This window comes from Cyclopterus lumpus, chromosome 17 (genome assembly GCF_009769545.1).
Source record: "Cyclopterus lumpus isolate fCycLum1 chromosome 17, fCycLum1.pri, whole genome shotgun sequence".
NCBI lineage: Eukaryota > Metazoa > Chordata > Actinopteri > Perciformes > Cyclopteridae > Cyclopterus > Cyclopterus lumpus.
Genome location: NC_046982.1, coordinates 16,293,321 through 16,313,864, shown reverse-complemented (window position 1 = coordinate 16,313,864; position 20,544 = coordinate 16,293,321). Strand labels below are relative to the sequence as shown.

Below are 20,544 nucleotides of genomic sequence, written 5' to 3'. Positions count from 1 at the left end.
GAACTCCTCTCCGTTCGTGCCTGCGCTGCTGCAACTTCTCACCGAGGAGGAGCGGCTGATCCGCCGATGCAGGAGCATCGTCTCCCGAAATAAAGTTGAGCGAGAGCAGGAATCAAGTTGGAGTAGCGCTTGAAAGAAAAGGACTCATTACGAATTAATGAATTTGTCCGAATCACTGAACCGGAGAAGTTTTTTTTTTTTTTTTTTTTTTTTCAGCTCTCACATTATAGAGTTGACTTATTCTTGAGAGCATCACTTGAGCTCTGTTACGCAATCAGGTACGTGTATTTTCAGTATAATAAAAACATTTGATCATGCACTTATAACTCTCAAATACTCGGTTAAAAAAAAAGAAAAAAGGAAATGTCCAAATTCAACCCTCCAAATCTGCTAGACGCACTACCTTTTCATCCCGAAAATGAAACTGTCTGCCCTCTTCCCAGTCCGGAGAGAATGAGGTGTCGCTGGGTGAAGCATGGGCTGTCAGAGAATCAGTCATAAGCGGCTGTCTCTGCTATGGGTGGGGGCGACATTCGGCCTCTGGCTCTGCTGTTGCTGGACCTCCGGGGCCGGTGGGGTCGCGTCCACCGCCGGACAAGGCGACGGCGGCCCCGGCTCCCTGGGCTGGCTGCTGTCGGATAAAGGGCCCTTCCACCAGGCCCTGGAGTTCACGGAGGCTGCAGAGAGGTACCAGCAGGGCTTCAGCACCAGATACAAGATCTACAGGTGAGACTGATGGAGAGCTCTGGAGGTGGATGTTTTTTTACGGTATGTTTCTTTCAGGAGTTCCAGGTTTGGGCTGTGAGGGTTTTCATTTCACCACACGTGCCACTGGATAATTTCACTGATGAGCACTTTGAGCCAGAGGGGAACTAATCAGGTAAAGCAGCTGCTGAGTGTGTTTCGAATAAAAACATGCACACTCTCAGGATCTCCCTCACAGGTATCACACCTGCACCGAATTAGTTGCAAGCTGATGAGCAAATCTAATGAGCAAATCTAAAGAACTAGTATAGCGGTGCAACGTGTGCCCTTTGCTTCTGCCTTTAAATATTCACATTAAAAGCTAATCGGCCATGTGAATAGCACCAGACAGTCGTTTCTTTCTTTCTTGGGTTTTGCTTCAGGGTTTGACATTTGACGACAGCAGGAGTTAATCCCCTGACTGTGTGTGGACACTTACATCCTTTCAGTGACTTCTTGCAGTGTCCCTGAGCTGCACTTCACTGCTGCCTTTGTCTAACATTTCTCATAAATTGATATACCTATATTCTTGCTTTGTTACAACTATTATATATATATATATATATATATATATATATATATATATATATATATGGCCAACATGTTGATAAATGCGTTCACATGCAGATATTATGCAAATGCAATGCAAGGGATTGGAATTAGTTGTATTCTTATACATTTGTATGTTTGTGTTTAGGATTTGGTCAAAGGTATGTTGATATGTTACAGGTAAAGCTAAATAGGGTCTATATATTTAGAGGTTTGTAATGCTGAAAAGAAGACCTCCTCGTAAAGTCTGTATACTTGTGTTTATTAAGGCAGTTTTCATTTTACTTAGTATTTATCAATGCCTCAATGTCCAAGTTTCTTTTTCTGAAATAATACTTCACGGTCTGCATACTGTAGGCACATGAATCAACTGGTCCACTATCTCCTCTCACGAATCTTTTGGGCTGTGGTGTTTATCTTTTAGTGACAGCTGCAGTTTTTTTCTATAGACCTGCTGCACAAATGTCCCAATGGCCCCCCTGACTTGAGGCTTCTTCTTTTCCAAAACGTTTTTGAAAATCATTGACAAAGGAGCAGACAGCTCGGACTGTCAACAGCAGGCCACCATCTGGTGGCTGGCGTCTCACCGCTCGAGGGTCTTTTACGCTGAAGCGGTCGATCCTGCAACCCGTAAACTGCCTGCTCACATTTCTAACCCACGGTCTGTTTTAAAGATTAAGGATTCAGGATTTAGAGGAAGAATCCAAAAATGAGCCCCACCTTTTGCTCCAGTAAGGTGATAACTGACAGGAGAGTCAACCAGTTTCTAGTTCATTTGCCTTTTCTGGACTATAATGTCTTGCAAAGAATACGTTGTGGAAACACAAAATGCATTTATTCTTAGAAATGTGGATAACTTATTTTCCATTCCCTACAGAGTTACAGATGTCCAGTATTATTCTATGTGCTCTTAACTACTATTTTGCCCCGCTGACCTCTGTAATAACTGAACCAGAGCAGCTGTCAGTCATGCATCAGCATATAAACTGTCGATGTGCTCCTCACTGCGCCTTTTACAGTGTTTTCCCTCCAAGGACTTGCTTTCATCCCTATTGATTGCTTACAGTACATACAGTGAGCATCCATTTAGATCACTGAGTACATTCCTTCAGCATCCACCTCTCTGTTTGCCCCTCTGTGCATGCTGGTGGGAAACCTTTGGGATGGAACCACAACGCCCATCTGTCCACCAGGGACAGACCCTCAGCCTGTCTCCTCGTTATGATGATTGGCTGTAATGACACACTCCACACTGTCCCGGTTCCCCAATTATTTCTATGCCGATAATTTTTCTTTTGGCAGTGATTTGATTGCCTCCCAGAAGGAGAGGGAGGTACACAGAGCAGCAGGCATTACGGTGGGAGAGGTAGACATTAACTGATGCAACGGAGGGAGGGAGGAAACGAGAGAGTAGCAGCCGTATCTCCCAGACGGTTTGTGAATAGCTCGCGTTCAGCGAGACTCGTGTCCAAAGGGCACAAGATAACAAATGATGGCTGCTGATAATGTGTGACTTTAATTTGGTTTTACGTCTTTCAGTTGCTGTGGGAGTTGCGGCGCTGCATGTCAATAAGTTTTGTTTTATTTGTGCAGTTGTTATTTAAAGCTGTGACAAGCTTGTTCAGACTACACTGACATATAACGATTCCCAACCAACATGGACATATTGTGGAGAAGCTCAGCTCATTTGAAAAAGATGAAATAGATGAAAGATAAAATTGGAAAAACTGTTTGACATTTTGGAAAAATGCGCTCATTTGCTGTCTAGTTAGATCATTGTGCTCAATCTACTCATTTAACTCTCTGCAAGAAAGCTAATAAGTGTATTTCAGGGAATTCTTTTGAAAATCAACAACTGATTATAAGCACACAACAAAAAAACACAACAGTTTCATTTCCCAACATTGTTGTTTCTAAACCTCTCTAAATAGTGGAATACTGCATCCTGGTAGAAAGGTACTGTTCTGAGCCCAAAGAAGGTTTTAACTGACGAATGTAAAACCCCCTCCAGGTAGCTATAAAACCACCAACCTTTCTGACAAAGTATCAGGGACATGACCTCTCTTCTCAATAGCAGCGACAGATATGACTATACGATTAAGAGTGCAACAAAACTTGTTAGCAAGTGGAAAGGTAAAAGTGCTGGAAGAATGGTTGGAATGTTGAGCTTCTGCTCCGAGTGGTATAGGAGGATGAAGGCAAACTTGACTGAACCCACTGATATACAAAAAAACGTCAAAACAACAACATCAACAATCAATTTTAATCATGGGGTTAAATAGCATTCCATTCAAATTGCACTTATGAACTCTATGTGATTGCCATGGGAACAACTGCAAGTAAAAATACTGAAACCACAAAAGAAAATACATGGAGGTAGTCAAAGTTGTCTTATACATTAGAGGAATAGTATCAGAGCTCCCAAGAGGATAGATCGCAGTGTCATCGTGTGATAATGAAGTATGGGTCAGTACTGTACAGTACTATCTATAGCGTCTGAAAGTATGTAACACATATTAACCTTAACCTTTCCTTTCTACACAGCTTGTTAAACAGAGGTCACCACTAAAGGCCCAAAACGAAGTGAGCAAATGTCTCTGTGCATTTGTGTGTGTTGTTGTGTCTCCAGGGAGTTTGGTCGATGGAAGGTCAACAGCCTGGCGGTGGAGAAGAGGGATGGTTTAGGTGGCAGCGGTGGCCTGGCTCTGCCCCTTGACCCCGACTTCACGCACACCATCCGCCAGCTGGGGAGGCGGCCAACCCTCCAGACGATTACACAGAGTCTAATCAAGAAATATGGCACCCACCTCCTCCTCTCTGCCACTCTGGGAGGTACAGTGGAGTACGCAGAGCTTCAAAGCCTGATTCCGATGTCATTTTGTTTTCTCAGCACACGGGGCACCCATTTTAATGTCTGTTGCTTTCTAAACAACAAAGCATATGATAATTTTTCTGGATCAGTGTCTTTTGGCTCACAAAAAAATCAAAACCGCTATGGTTTAGTGTGCAAGAAATAATTTGGAGAAGGCAGTGAAAGGCAGATTTAATATTTTTGTTTGGCTGTGAAAATAGGATATTTCCCCAATATGGAGTTTCAACACTTTTGTACAACACTATCATTTGAATTAAATTGGCTTATCTTTTCTTTCTCTAACACATTGCGATAATAAATTATACTTTATCAATAGAAGGTTGAGTTTGAAAAGTGTCTGCTGTAAAAAATAAACAAAACACATATTTGAAAGAGCTTTCAAATGCAAATTTAGTCAAAAACAGCTACTGGCGATGAACCTTAAAACCTAGGATTATTTTGATGTTCGATGCACTTTTGTGTTATTCCCACTAATACTAACTGGCCAAACCTCAGAACAGTAAACATACAGCCTGAACTCAAGACAAATCAATTATTTCATAGTTTAAACATTTCATACCAGAATTCAAAAATCTCTCAGGCAGAAATCCATCCTAAAAAAGAGACAGATACAATCGCCTCCACTGAGAGTGGACTCAGCAGATCGAAATACAACACAGGAATGTTTAATAACAGAGGGAAACTTCACCTGGAACAGTTCCTGATACAAGACAGTCAGACTAGGACTGACGTAGCTGAGGTTGTATGTGAAACTTGATCCAATTGAAGGAGACGTCGACTGCAAGCAAAACAGTCAATTTATGTTTTGGGGGGTTTTGTATTTAACTTGGACATCGGAGACCGCTCTTCCTATCAGACCTCCACAATGTCACTCTGCTGATAGAGGCATTGGATCAGAATGGCTTTTCGTGTGAATATTTTCAGATCTGTCGCTGTTATGATCAAGGTTTGATTGTAGTTTAGGCTCCAAAACCTTTTGGTGTAGGAAAAATGTTTAAAAATAAACATTGTTTAAAGGAAACAGGACACAATGAGCACTGTTCTGTCCACTGTCCAAAAGTCAACATTGTTTAATTCCTATGACCATGATTTTTCCATGCATGCAATTTTGACTTCAATGTTTATTATTGTGGTCAAACTGGGATCATTGGGATCAGTAAGATCGTTAAGGTTCTTAGGTTTTTAGGTGCTTGTCCTCATTTGACCGGCACATGTCTGGAAGTGGGCATTAACAAAACCACCTGGTATGGAGGGATGCTCTGTAAGTGTGGCGAGGGACCAGTTTGGAAGGAGGGCCAATAATACTTGTTTCGACAAAAAAGGTCTTGAAATGCCGTTAGAGTTAAGAGAGGATTTACTGCTGTTTGGGTTTGCTAAAGAGCACCCAGCGTGGACACAGTCATTCAAACTGCACTCAACATTATTTGTGCAGAGACATTGGCTGTATTTTCCTGGTAAAGCAGCGTTTTAGACAAAGTAATTGGGCTTATTAATGTTAGCTATATAGGTCATACTCAGTGTGGACACATTGTGCTATTGCTTTTACCTGCAATGAAATGTAATAACTCACAGCTGAATGTAGCAATGTCATTGAATTTCTCCGGGGCACACACACTAAAAGTTATATCGAGAAATGTGGGGAAATCAGCGACTGCAATAGAAGTGCGGTAGATGAGGCTGTTTGAGTAGAAATGTCAGCAACAACATAATTTATCACAAAAGTCCTGGGGCCAGATGCATCACACTCAAACTGTGTGTACTCACAAAGACACAAATGTGCATAAGCCTTCTTTTCATCTGATTTATAAAGCCAGATCTTTTTTTTTTTTACAGATGTCAATCATTCTGGAATTGGGTATATATATATATATATACCTCTTTTCCAGTCCCACAGTTGGCCATAACTGGATGTGGAAAAGCCCTAAAACATCTATCGATAGCTCCAACACTCATTAGGCCTGTCAATGAGAAGGATGGCAGAGAAGCAGTGCAGTTCACCAATGGTGACACATCGGTGAAGTTCTCCAACAGCCGCTGTCATTACTCACATTCATTACGCACGGCTATCTTGTTGTGCGAGTTCAACAAATGGACCTGTAAACCACCTCAATCAATTGAAACTGACTTTTCAAAGTGCTTCACAATTCAGGATAAAATTGAAAGATCATTACCAGTGAAATAATGACTCAGATATAAATAGAAACATTCATCAATAACACAATCAGTGAAACAACCTAAATAATTCTCACCTTGTATTTCACATCCACCTTAAAACGAAGCTATTTAAAACTGTGTGTCTGTTGTGTGTTTGTACGTATTGTTTTTATACATTTGGTCCCCGCAACAGCTTACCTAAAAAATAATGTTGGTGTGAACAGACATATTGAGTCTGTTACAGATTTTAAAGTATTGAATGTACTTGTCTCCCTGAGAAGACCTGATAGCTGTTGTATTTTTATGTCATTTTTAATACTGTAGTTAAGATAATTAGAACAATTAGGGTATGTTGATTAATGATCTTGGATAAGCGCAGATGCAGAGACCTTGCCTGTACTTTTTCCTCCAATCATCCAAACTATCAGTTCTACCACAGCACTTAATCACGACTGCGCTTCTCCGTCGCATCTGAAAAGATACTAATGAAAGGTGATTAGCGCTGCTCTGTCAGAGCTAATGAAGCTCTCCTTCCCTCTGCCCGACTATTACCAGGCGAGGAGTCTTTGACAATATTTGTGGACAAAAGGAAGCTCAGGCAGGAGTCTTCGCCTGTGGGCGCCGATGGCAGCAACAGGAACTCAAACACTACGGGGACGGTGACCCTGGAGGCCCTGCACCAGCTGGCTGCCTCCTACTTCACCGACAGAGAGAGCACCCTGCGCAGGCTGCACCACCTTCAGATTGCATCCACCGCCATTCGGGTATGTGGAAGTCAAGTAACACTCTAAAATGATGTTTGTAGATAAAAACAGTGTGCAGGCATTCACTGCCTAAAGGCAGCTGTGTAGTTTGGCTGGCTTGGGGATTTTTAGCCGCCAGCATTTACACAGCAAGAGATAAAGCATCGAGGTGGACTGGCTTGGTTTTGGGTTCAATCATTAAACATGTTTAAATTATTTATTCAGTCGTCAGGGGGAGCAATATTATCCCAGTCTTGATCAATAAATAAATGCATACACACATCATTAATGGACCCAGTATGAGTCAACATGGGGGGAGGCTATGGGTCAGTGGTTAGCATGTCCGCCTTTTAATCAGCGGGTTGGCAGTTCAATCCCCGCCCTAGTCAATGTGTCCTTGAGCAAGACACTTAATCCTGCATTGCTCCCCGTAGCTGTGTCTACGGTGTGAAGTGTCTTTGAGTATCTTAAAGAGCGCTATATAAATCAGATTTATTATTATTAGCATAGCATGCACCGACGAAATACAGGGCTGTTGTAAGAATGTACAAAGCACAACCTGCTAAAATCTGACTTTTTGCCGACCTTTGCGGTTTGACTTCTTATCTTGATGAAGTGATGTAGAAGTGTCCTCTACGGTGTGTCGGCACTCGGTGACGTCACTGCTGGGTCTGGTTAAAGGTACGACGGACTCGAAATTTCAACAAGAGAGGGAAGTGAAACCCAATTTGTCAGTGTGGCGTTGCGTTACTCTTTAGAGTATCAAATGAACTCCTCATGCAGTCTGATCCCCTGACAATGCCATTTTATTATCTCTATCTGGGGTCAGCGTGTTGAGAGGTTATGCGTCAGGAAGGAATGTCTGTCCACGCCTAATGTCACATACTGCTGCAGCAGAATGCATCATATGGTCAGTGAAGGCTGCATGCCTCTTGCAATGACTCACACTTTCTCAAAATACCTTTTATTGCCTGTTGTATAATGCCATTTACTGACTGCTGACAACTCACTCACTACTCCTAACCGGCCCCCGGTTGGTAAGGGCCGCTAATGATAACACAGCTGAGTTCATCTACGATGCCCATAGACGCAGTGGGGGGTTAACAGTTTGCCGTTACCGGGTAACGGTACGAACAGTGCAAACGCTGCTGTACCACTCGGTCGCTGCTACATGGCCAGACTGCATGGAGAGTTTACCTTTCGTTTTGGCACGACTGCACATGACTCAAGTCTTATTATTGAATCTGTTTGGTCGATGCATTGACCTGGTAATTGGTTGAGGTGGAGCTCAAGTGATTTATATTTTACAAACAGATCGTATGGATTGTATGTGAAAATCGTATTATAAAAAGTAACTCGTAATTTTATCTTTAAAAAGAAAATGAAAAAATGTATGTGTTAAAAGTGTTTATTTGTGCATTCTTCCGATGTATGTTGTTTAATATGTTTCTCTATTTCATCTCCTTGGTAAAGTTTCATTGGGTTTCTTAAAAAGCGCTACCTAAATAAAATGTATTATTATTATTATTATTATTATTATTAAAACAAATGTAATCAAGCTAACATTTAACTATTCTCTCTGACAGAGGAAAGAAGATAAAGTTAAATACAAGTACTTCAAAAATTGTACTTAAGTTCAGTATTTTGCAACTTTCCACCACTAACTGGTTCAGTCACACAATGTATGTAGAGCAGTTTAAGTTTATGACACTTGCAGATAACATGCATCAACACACTTTAATTCCCTCTCAGGGAACTTGCTTCCATAACTTTTTTAATTAGGTAGGATTAAGAATACATGCTTATTTACAGAATTGCCCTGACTCCAGCAAATGCACCTGTTGTAGCTGCAGGGGTGCAGCAAATCTTTTCCTCTCTTCCGGCGGGCAGTTTATCGTCTACTTAAATGTGTGCCGAAGGAACTGGGTGGATTTGATTTGCATCACACTCTGATGAATGAATTGTTTTAACTTTTTTGTTGGAAGATGGTCAAACGTGTCTTTGCTTTACCCATTACAGACTAATTGACTGTTTTAAGGCAGTGGAAAACAATATTTCAAAATACAAGGTCTCACAGCCCCCCCAGTATGAAGCTTTGAAGAGGAGAGACTGGCAGCAGCGCTGCATCCTGTACTATAAAACACCAATCATCCATTTTATCATCTGAAGTGGCCATTAGAGTGTACACATTAATCAGCCTGAGGGGCAAACATAGATGCTAAAGTGAGTAGCCACTGATGAAGACAAGCTGCCCCCCCAAACTGAGAACATGTTCCCACAGTTATGCATCAGCTTGATGGATTAGAAATATTATTCCATTAATTTCCAGCCAGGCTTACTTCCATTCATTTGCCACTTTGCAGTGTGTGTGGAGTTAAGGCAGATTGAAGATCAGTTCCAGAGAACGAGAACGAGAGAGGGAGATGAATTACACATTTTATGAGGGCTGTAAAGCAGCACCTGCGATGCATGGTCATTCATTACAATTACACAGTATTGAGGGTTCAGGAAGAAATAGGAAGGATCCTGAGCATAAACGTATGCTAAAACACAGTAAGTTATGTTTTTTTGTTTTTCAGCGTATCAGAATTTAGAAGTTCAACATCAAGATGAATTACTGTGAGAAATAAGCTTGAGAGCTGAATCAGTTTAAAGTGTAGTTTAGTTTTTAGTCAGAGGGAAGTTGAATCTCTCAGATCAGAGCAAATAATTCTGCCTTCGGAAGCGTTCTAATTGAAGACCTTTTCAATATTTATAGTGACTCATTGCATTCAAAATTCATTACAGGCATGAAATGCCTTTAATTATATTTGTTGACGTTCTTTTAGCCTTCTTTATTTGAAGCTACACAAATTAGATGAGTCAATAATTACAGGTCATTTCAAAGTGACGAATGATTGACCCCGTTGACCAAAACAAAGAAGATCGGGGGGAGTAAAAATTACAGATGAACGAAGATTCACATCCTCTAAAATGTCGTGCAGGTGACAGAAACCAGAACGGGTCCGCTTGGATGCAGCAACTACGACAATCTGGACACAGTCAGCTCCGTGCTGGTTCACAGTCCAGAAAACAAGATTCAACTCCAAGGTAACATCTGTTTTAAATGAATTATTAAAACGTGCTGCTCATAACATTTTGTAGCATTTAACTTTTGTTAGGCTTAGAACATCACAGGGTCGAGGTGGATGGATACGTCAACAAAGCATGTAAAAGCTGTTTTTTTCAAGCATGATTTGCAACAGTTTTTAAAAGGCAAACAATTCATTCTGCCAATAGGGATATTAGACCATATGAAGTTTCATTTGACTGTTTTCTGATCCTTCATCGCTACGATCGAGGTGCGGTTTAGACTCTGAAACCTCTTGGTAAAGGAAGGAAACAGGAAACAATCAGCCTGTGTCCAAGGCACGCACCTTTTATTTAACCGAAGGTCACCGTTTTCTTTTATTTATATTATTCTTTTCACATGAATCATTTCTGTAACCGTCACATGTCACAGTTTTATAAAGGCACTGACAACCGATGCCATGGATCAGAAAGCACTCGTGTGACTTTAGAAAGCAAGTTAGTTTGGAGAACTCGTGCACCTTTCATAATGCCACAGCATCTTTTATATATTCATCCTTTTGGTCAAACTGGGAAGATTTTGATGAATAAGATATCAGCAGTAGCCTTATATTTACTGAACTGATATGTACGTGGCAATGATCATCTAATCTAACTCTCAGCAAAGTGAATAGGTGCTTTAAAGGATGCATTTGGCATCATTCTATATTAGTTGTCTACAAATGCTATCAAACCAGCCAAACCAACAATGTGCTATTCTTTTTTTTAAAATTCAATCCAATTTACTTTCAGCTCCCAGCCCATTGTTTACTGCTTAAGGCATCGATATATAAAAGCGGGTCACAAATATGTTTTTTTTTTTTTTTAACAAAACGCAAATAAATTTCTAAAGCAGCTGGGCACTGTGGTATTTACTAACGGTACTCGAGCAGGAACAAATTGTGTTTTTGTTTGTGTGTGTGTGTGTGTGTGTGTGTGTGTGTGTGTGTGTGTGTGTGTGTGTTTTTATGGTAATTACACTACATTTTACTGTTTTTACTGCAACGATGTGGCTCATTTATGTGTTTTAAATAGCTTGAAGAGTAAAGTGCACTTCAACGTGATTTTTAAGAAATAAAATATATGATATAACTGCACTGAAATGAAGCACATCAATGATACTGTTAATATTTACATTTCTTACCAAATTATTGTGGCCTTATACTCAGACTTCAGGTTACACTTTAAAGATCTCTGGAGTTGAGGTGCATCAGGCTTTGGCTGCACAGACAATGCTTGTTAGTAGGATCAATTAATATTGACTTGTGTTCTTTTCATGGACTTTACTGATAATAATGACGTTATAGACCTATTCATGCTGTTGATTCAAACAGATTTTGACGAGTCTTTTGTAAAATGCCCACTTATTTTAAACTGTGCTGCAAGGAAGAGTTTTACTCCGGTTTCAGTGACACTCCATTATCTCCCAGTGCCTTTTAGAACATATTTAAAGGTTATTACACTTGTTTTTAAAGCTTTTAATGGCTTTGGACCGGCCTACAATCCAGACACTGTGTTGAATCCTAATTATTCACAAGCTCTCATATCCTCTGTTGGGTTTTTAAAGACATACAACTATACGCACAAGAAAATAAGCATCGCAGCCTATTTTAATACTTGGCTCGAATACCAAAAGCTATGAGAGATGCAAGCTCAGTAAACTTCATTAAAATAAACCTATTTATTTTATTTGGCTTATAATTAATGTAAATCTTATTATTTCTGTCACAGTCATTATTTATTTTAATTATTATAACTATCTTACTAATTCTCCCATTTTCATTATTTTTAATTGTTTTTTTAATTGTACTTATATATTTTTTCGCATACTGTGTATTATTGTCTAATTTCAATGTATATCTGCTATCTTAAATGTGTTACATTTTTTTTGGAGGGGTAACAATTATCCCTCGTAAGAAAAATGAAGTTTTGTTATTATAACGATTTTATTTGAAACAACCTTCCACAGGGCTGCAGGTCATCCTACCAGGCTACTTGCAGAGCCGCTTCATTCAGGCGGCTCTCAACTATGTCGGCTGTAAATCCGAGGGCCAGTTTGTCTGCCACAGCAGCGACTGCTGGTGTGAGTGCAGCGTGGACTTCCCTCTGTGTAACTGTCCTCTCTCTGACCTGGAGACTCTGGAAAGCAACCTGCTGCGTATCAGAGACACGTGGAGGCTGACAAACCAGGAGTTTGAGAAATCCGGTGAGTCAGGGAATTTAATTCACTGAGACCCACCAAAAAAGGGACCTGAAAATGTCAGCTCGAATGGTGCGTTCAGAATGCTGCACTTTGGGATGCAGGTTATTTTTCAGCACATTTAAACTTCGAAATAGGAGCTAACATGAACGAAAACACAAGTCTTGTTCTAAATGCATTCATGGCTGTCAAAAACTGCCAGCTGCCAGACGCTAAATCAAGAGTCCTGACACTCATTGTGTCAAATCAAATGATGCTTCTGGTTCTCTGGAGGTGCTCAGGGCTGCTGTGTATAAAAATACGCTGATCTTTTAAAAAGTCTGCTCTCAGAGTGCTGTGAAGAATCACATAAAAAGTGTAATGACATTTAAGGAATGTTTGCTTTATGAGAAGATTAACACCTCTCTCATACCTACTGTAATGATCAGAGTTTGTTTAATCTCTACGAAGTGTAAAAATAGTTCAGCAGATAACTTCAAATAAACCCACCTCAAGTTGTGTAAACACAACGAGATATAGCATGTTAATTAGTGAGCTTTAGAGGTGCGGGCTGTTTCTTTATGTGAATCTATGATAAACAACTGGTGTCTGTAGCTTCATATTTACCGTGGTAATATTTACGAAAAGTAACAGTTTGACTTTTGTGAAAAATCTTGCTGAGAGTTAATCATTTAAAGCTCTCATGTTGAAAAAAGACCAATTCAAATAAAAAGGTAAAAAATAAATAAATTAGGAAATCGTAATAATAATAATAATAATAATGCATTTAATTTATATAGCGCTTTTCATAGTACTCAAAGACACTTCACATAATTAAAACATCCTAAAAGCTAAAAATAAATAAATAAGAATAGCTAAAATACAGGTAAAACAAATAAAACAAATAAATAGGGACTTTGAGTCGCTCGGACCCTGATAAGAAAACAAAAACAAAAACAAACAATCACACATTAAAAGCAGTTCTGAACAGGTGGGTTTTGATAAATGCCAAATAAGTTAACCTCTTCCTCTAATTTGTTGAACTAGTCAATGCAGTTAAAGCACCACTGAGCTTGTCGTCATGGTTGGTGAAAGTGACACCGGTGGAGCTCTGTGATTGATTGTGGGACATTGATTGAAAGGCCCTTATCAGAGCACACTGGCTGTATTTCTTCATTCACGGCTCCGGTGGTAATTTCTCTCAGCTCTATGCACATGAAAAAGTGTCTCCACACATAAATGAACCAACTGTTACACAAAGCCTGCAGGCAATCAAACACCTACTGAAAAACATTTATTATCGCACTAATTTCTAGACAGTGCTATAATTACCATAATAACCACACAATTTACCCGGAGCTCTACGAGAGTGTTTCGCGGCACAAATCAGGAGTAAGAACCTGCTGATAGAGGCCAAGTGTGTACGGTGATACTATTAGTGATGTTTGAAAAATAAGACGTGTCATGGATGAAAAATAAATCAGAAAATGTCAAGAAACTTTCCTTTTTGTGTTATGTTTGACACCATGTGTAATGTAAGTTACGGTGGCAACGCGCCTTCCTTTCACATTGTTGAAGGCAGAAGCCGCAATTTAGCTTTTAGTGTCCCTCATTTCATTTCTGAGGCGTAGAGTGCTCGATGCTGTGAGCATGTATCCTTTCACAGAAACAAAATATGAAATATGAGTTTGTTGTCTGACATGCTCATGAAATCAGCATTCCCTTCCTCCAAAGAAAACACAAATAACAAAAAACATGCTTTCTTGGCATGCTGCAGCTGTTATTTCTCTGTTTGCTTTTCTGGGAAAAACAATGAGAAGTAGACATTTTTAGTTTTTTAAGGGATATTGTTACGCTGAGGCTCGTAGCCACAGGCAGAGTTGATTTATTCATGTTCTTTTTGCCTACCAGAGGAGTTCCAAAGCTTTGTTGAGAAACTGCCAACCCATTACGCTGTAAACACATCTGTCGTGGAACACATGTGGAGGACGGATGCCAGCCTGCTCCAGCGCTACAGGCAGCTGGAGACCAGTGGCAACCAGCTTTTCACTAAAGCTCGCCGCACCGTTAACAAGCTCTTCAGCCTCAGCAAGAGGTGCCGAAAACAGCCCAAAATAGTCCTGCAGAGGACGAGGTAAGAGGCAAGATGAGAACAAGAGAGGGGACTATTTATACCGCTGCCTGCTAACCCGAGGTGCTCCCCAAAACTTATAATTATGAAAATGATGTATACGCTATAGGCGCTAGGAGAAAGCAGCAGAGCAGGATGGTACTTATTAGAAGGCACCTGAGGAAAATAGTTGTGTAAGGAGGTGAAAAGTGCTGACAGGAGCAAAGCTGCTCCTCTGTTCCACCAGGGGGGAGAGACACAGAGCATCATGTTGGGCCAAACAGACACGTTTCACAGTCTGCAGGTTTAAACTGCATTACAATCAATACAGCATCTTAATATGTCTCGTATAATAATCCATTTGTTTTAACGGAATCACGCCCAAGAATCTGAGCTGCTTTGGCCAGTAATACATGACAACGTTGCTTATATTTATCACTGTATTGTTTCTACTATAACAGCAGCTGTTTCAGCAGCTGCCCCACCTGAATAATCTATTTCAGCAGCCCACCGGAGACCACGATGGTCATAACTTCACTCAGATGTATTCTTCTCTCATGAACACTCTATGTCTATGGCTATTTCTGGCAGGGAAATTAACTAAATGGCACAATCCGACAGCTCACTACTCAAATGCAGCACTGCCTCCTCAGTCCATTTCCACATTTTCCTCACAACCCTTCTGCTTGTAAAAGAGAATAAAATAGTGGTTTAGGCTCAGTGGGTAAGTCTCTTTTTTGTGGCCCTTTGAAAATATATTTTAGTTTTTTTACATTGTAATTGTATTTTAATAACATTAAACATTGTGCTGTATCTGCAGTAAAAGTAGTATAAACTTGGAACAAAAAAGTCACAAGACACTAAGAGTATGTATTTATGCGTATGTGCATCTGTTTGTTGTGTCATTGCTACCCATCTGCACCACAGCAGGGGAATACATTATAATATTCATTTTGATCTGATTCTGCTTCTGGAACTCCAAATATCTTTTTATGCACATCCAAATGACATTTCCTTCATTGCGTTATCACAAAAAACATTACAAAGATTCAAAGTAACACATATGAATGAGATGCTCTGTGTTTAACCCAACTGTCGTCTCTTCTTCAGGCCTCTACACTTCTGGTTGAACTTCGCCCTCTCCATTTTATACTGCAGTGAGAACAACCAGGTTGGTGTTTATAGTGACGAGAACCGCAGCTGTTCCTGCCCCTACAACCATCCGCCATGCCAGGGCCTCATTCCCTGCTCTGTGGGCGACGGTGCCGGCTGCATCTCCTGTTCCACGGAGAACAGGACACGATGCTCCAGCTGTAACCTTGGCTTCACCCTCACCCAGGGAGCCTGCCGGCCCGCCGTGCCCGACCCTACCGACCCCTACCTGGGCTTGGAGAGTGACAGGGACCTGCAGGATCTGGAGCTGCGCTACCTGCTTCAGCGGCGCGACCCCCGCATCGCTCTGCATGGTGTGTTTGTGAGCAATGACGTGCGTGTTAACACTTGGTTTGACCCGTCCTGGAGGAAAAGGATGCTGCTCACCCTCAAGAGCAACCGGGTGAAATCCAATCGTGTTCATATGCTTCTTGGACTTGCCCTCCAGTTTTGCCTCACCAGAAACAGCACACTGGAGCCGGCGTTATCTCTTTTCGTAAATCCCTTCGGGGGCAGCCATTCAGAGAGCTGGACCATGCCTATAGGTCAGCACGAATACGCTGACTGGGAGCGAACCAAGCTGGATATCCCTTTGGACTGCTATAATTGGACTTTAACTCTCGGAAACAGATGGAAGAGTTTTTTTGAGACGGTTCATTTCTACCTGAGGAGTCGTATCAGGGACCCTGTAGGAGTGACAGGAGGCAACAAGAACACGACGGTGTACTATGAGCCTCTGGAAGCGACTGAGCCATCAAACAACATTGGCTACATGAAAGTGAATGGCATGCAGCTGTTTGGATACAGCGTGCATTTTGACCCCGAGGCTATCCAGGACCTGATTCTGCAGATAGACTACCCGTACACTCAGGGATCACAGGACTCGGCCCTGCTACAGCTGGTGGAGCTGCGCTACAGGGTTAACCGCCTATCTCCTCCCGGGGCCCCACACATGGATCTGTTCGCCTGTCTCCTGCGCCACAGACTCAAATTGTCCAGTGCTGACGTGACCAGGATACTCACAGCCCTGCAAGCTTTCAGTGCCCGACAAGCAAACTACGAGGAGTACGAGGCCAACAAACTGTGTAGTTAGTTTATGGCCACTATTTGATGTTTTGTACAATTTCGTTGCCACGGACAGACGTGTATCCTTTGTCAGCTGGATCCATTTGTGTCAAGTGTGTGATATGTTGTTCAAGGATGTGTTGTACATACACTTATGTGCAATTAAATTTGATGTTTTTTTATAATTTCAGTTCAGTTTTATGGATTAAAGTCCCCTGAACATTTTTCAAAATAATAGGAAACATTTGTGACTTAATAAGCAACAATCAGAGACTTCAAGTCCGGGAAACGAAACACCTATAGGCACCATGTATTAATAATTCAACATTTGATAATCTGCTATGTGGGATAGTGTGGGTGTGATCAAATCTGTGCCAACAACCAGACAACTGCCATCATGTTTTAATTTAATATTTGCTAAACCCTGATCATGATTGATCAGCATTGAAATGCGTGAACACTTTTCCAAACTTGTCAACATGAAACCATTGAGAACGATGAATTGAAATAACCAAAACTGTTCCAGAAAATATTGTGTTCAATATTTTTAACTGAATGACATTTTAAATGTTTTATTATTTAAACGTGAAGCCAGAACGCCTCAAGATATCCTCATAGCCTTTCTAGTTATCTCACTGGAGAGTTGTAGTGTGTGTTGTTTTTGGCCAGCTGGAGCCTCAGAACACAAGGTCTCCATTCTCCATTGAGGGAATAGCCTCAGCACAGATTACTAAGTGTATAGTGCGAGAAGGGAGGGTCGGAGCAGCCTGCCTCTGTTCCTCCGGCGTCCCCGTCCGCCATTCACACTTACTGTGATAGATGAGCTGGAGCGCCTCAGAGACATGCCCAGCATCAAACAACAGTACGCTGTGGTATCAGTGACAAGGATAGTACTCCTGGCCAGCACCGGAGCGAGTCGGACACTCAAAAGAGGGACTCCGACCAAAAGAGAAATCAGCTTTAATCCCCCAAGGGCCGTCGCCATCGGCGCCTCAGACTCGCAGCATGGTGCAACTTTGATTAGACAAGCATCTAAAGAGCGTGTAGCAAAGACGTAGCTTCATCAAGATTCACCTGACATGTTTCTCCTGAGATGAAAGCCAGAAACAATTTGCTCTGATGCTATCGTGCAGATTGAAATGTGAAGAGGTTGTTGAGTGTTTTGATTGTGAGACGAGGTGCCGAGCACACTACTACCACCACCCTGTAGTGTCATGCAGATGACTGGACAGTGTGATGCATTATGCTGCAGCGCTACAGTAAAACATCTGTTTCAAACATCTTCCATGGGCATATTGGCAAGTTAACATGTTAGATCCACCATATAAAATTCCTCTTTACAACCCTGTGCCTTTTCCTTTTTTTGTCATGCCCTCATTGTAAAAGTTAATTTACTTTATTGCAGTTTATGTAGTTGCCGTAGTAATATTTAACATGCCAACGCTACCAACATGTACTGTGTTTTAATTGGCTGCAGGGGAAAGGTTGTGTGTCCCACGTCCCAGTAAAGGATTAATTCCGTTTTAACAGTGAGCATCTGGTGTGATTTTAAAATCTTTTAACAAGTAAATATTTTGCATCTGGGTGTGAAAATGTGATGCAGTGCATTTGGAAGCAGTCCATCATTTCTCCGGTGTGAGACACGGGGAGGAGAATGAAAAAGTTTGTTCTGGTTCAGAAGTTTGATAAAGAATCCATCGTCCTCGACTGAATTTGCGGTTAATCGCTTTTAAAGAGGTTGTCTTTTTCAGTTTCAATTGATTTAGATGAAAATTAAAACTACATTAGCATATTCCAATACAAAACAGTTATACAGAAAACTAAGTAACGTTAAACAAAAGCTTTAGCTTCACTTAAGGATCCTCATTAATTGGGCCCCGAAAGCATCTGAACAAACATTTTGAGAGCTTCACTGAGGATTATGTACACAAAGACAAACAGTCACGACAAAGGATCCAGAACCAACTTCACCAGCCTTAAAGCAACAGCTCGACCTTCTGGAAAGTAGTCTGAATCCTTTTCTTGAGAAAATGTATAACACTGCCATGTCTGTTGGCTAAATAAGAAGCTACAGCTAGGAGGCCATTAGCTTTGTGTAGAACAAAAACCAAACCAACGTGCCATATGAGCATTTCAGTTATTACCAATAGAATGTAACATCCATCCATCCATCCATTTTCAATACCGCTTATCCTCATTAGGGTCGCGGGGGCGCTGGAGCCTATCCCAGCTGACATGTTGAATAAATATCTTTGCAGTTGCTCGTCGGTAGATGTTGTTACATCTGGACAGTCAGGCTCGCCTTTTTCCTGTTTCCAGTCTTTATGTATCACTAAGCTAACAGGTTGCTAGCGTTGGATGGGGATTTGATTTGCGAATAATTAATTATAGCTTAATATAAATAGATTTATATTCTCCATATTTATATAGTGCGTGCCTGTGTTACCTTTCCCACTGAGGCCTGCTGCATGACCGTCATATTTCACCACTTTCTGTGAAAACAAATGTCACAAATGGACTGCATGCAGTTTTGAAAATATCCTCTTTGTGAAGTCAGGACATTATAATTAAGGAAACATTCCCATTGAACTATTCCTGAAAGTAGCAGTGATAAGCCAACGAGCAACTAACGAGAGTTGATTTTTAAACAACGGACAGATTGTGAACTTGCTGAAGCAACTGGAAAAAAACACTAATGAGAAAGTCCTTAGGTTACAATTACTAAAAGATTTGACTGGAACAATACGGGTCGTGCTCTGTTTATTTTCTCAGTAATAGCTGTGTAATGGCCTGCTTCTGGTGTTTACCAGGAGCCTACTGTTGTGCTCATGCTGGAGCTGACTGGATCTATCCACTGCACAGGCCTGGATGATGCAACAGTGGTTTAGTTCATCACACTGATGTTTTGATTAGGTTTTGCTGACAGTTGCTTTGCTTACCCTTGGGTAAGTCTCTCTATTTGATACTTTAGAATACTTGTGATGTGCTTGACCTCAACGCTTTTGAGGAACTTATATGCAGATACAGTGAAGCGACTGCCTTCAAACTCCACTTAACCTGCAGAGATTTTATGCATCAAAGACAGAGTATACCTCTTGGTGCAGATTAATCAGAATATACAGTATGTCGGGATGATATGTTAAACTATGTATCAGAATATTTGTAACAAGATTCCTTCTTTATCAAGATATTAATATTTTTATTGAAGTGGAAAATGTGCATATGTTCCCCTCTACTTAAGGATTATGGGTCAAATGTTCTCAAGTTCAAGCCAAACATGCCAAACACACAAGGCTATTTAGAGGTATGCTGGGATAAAGAAAGAGAATGCATACTTCGAGAGGTTTTATCCGAGGGCAGAGCAGCAGTATAATGTGCACACACACACACACACACACACACACACAGGGCAGAGGCTGAGTGATAAGCAGGAGCTTTGGTTTGGCAGGCTTGTGGGCCTCTGAGGAAACATGAGTTAGACTAATGTGTGTGTCTGTTTAACAAGCATGCTGGTGATGGGAGGCAGTGGCTCAGTGAAGGGGAAGAGTTTATGGAGAGGACAACCCCATGGGAGGCATCGGGAATAATAACTGACGGTACGTCAGAACAGCCCAGACAGCTGGCTTTAAAAGCCACGAGGGAGACCGTCCTTGGAAACCAACTGTAGAGCATTGCTTCTATCTAGACTTTGTTATTATGAACAGGGCACACAAAGGAGCAGGAAACTCCTTTTATTATTGATCACTGCATATGTTTCACATTTGCAATTTAAATCACAAAAATTAATATTTGTTCTTTTTCTTTTGGCTTTACATTTACAAACTGCTTAGAGACTGTGTTTGTTTGCTTTGTGACCTAATTGGATGCC

General features: G+C 41.0%; 1 protein-coding gene across 1 annotated transcript; it reads left to right on the top strand.

The window, feature by feature from the left end:
- Window positions 1-475: 475 nt before the first annotated feature.
- LOC117746657 (BMP/retinoic acid-inducible neural-specific protein 3-like) lies at window positions 476-16,704 on the top strand. The gene is made up of 7 exons (XM_034555924.1): window positions 476-726; window positions 3,923-4,125; window positions 6,875-7,083; window positions 10,047-10,152; window positions 12,140-12,376; window positions 14,261-14,483; window positions 15,570-16,704. The coding sequence occupies exons 1-7, from the start codon at window positions 476-478 to the stop codon at window positions 16,702-16,704; spliced, it is 2,364 nt and encodes a 787-aa protein (XP_034411815.1).
- The last annotated feature ends 3,840 nt before the right edge of the window (window positions 16,705-20,544 follow it).

Coding starts and splice junctions, on each gene's coding strand:
- LOC117746657 (XM_034555924.1), top strand. CDS start 476: ATGGGCTGTCAGAGAATCAGTCATAAGCGGCTGTCTCTGCTATGGGTG. Junction 4,126..6,874: donor CCTCTCTGCCACTCTGGGAG/GTACAGTGGAGT, acceptor GACTATTACCAG/GCGAGGAGTCTTTGACAATA. Junction 14,484..15,569: donor ATAGTCCTGCAGAGGACGAG/GTAAGAGGCAAG, acceptor TCTCTTCTTCAG/GCCTCTACACTTCTGGTTGA.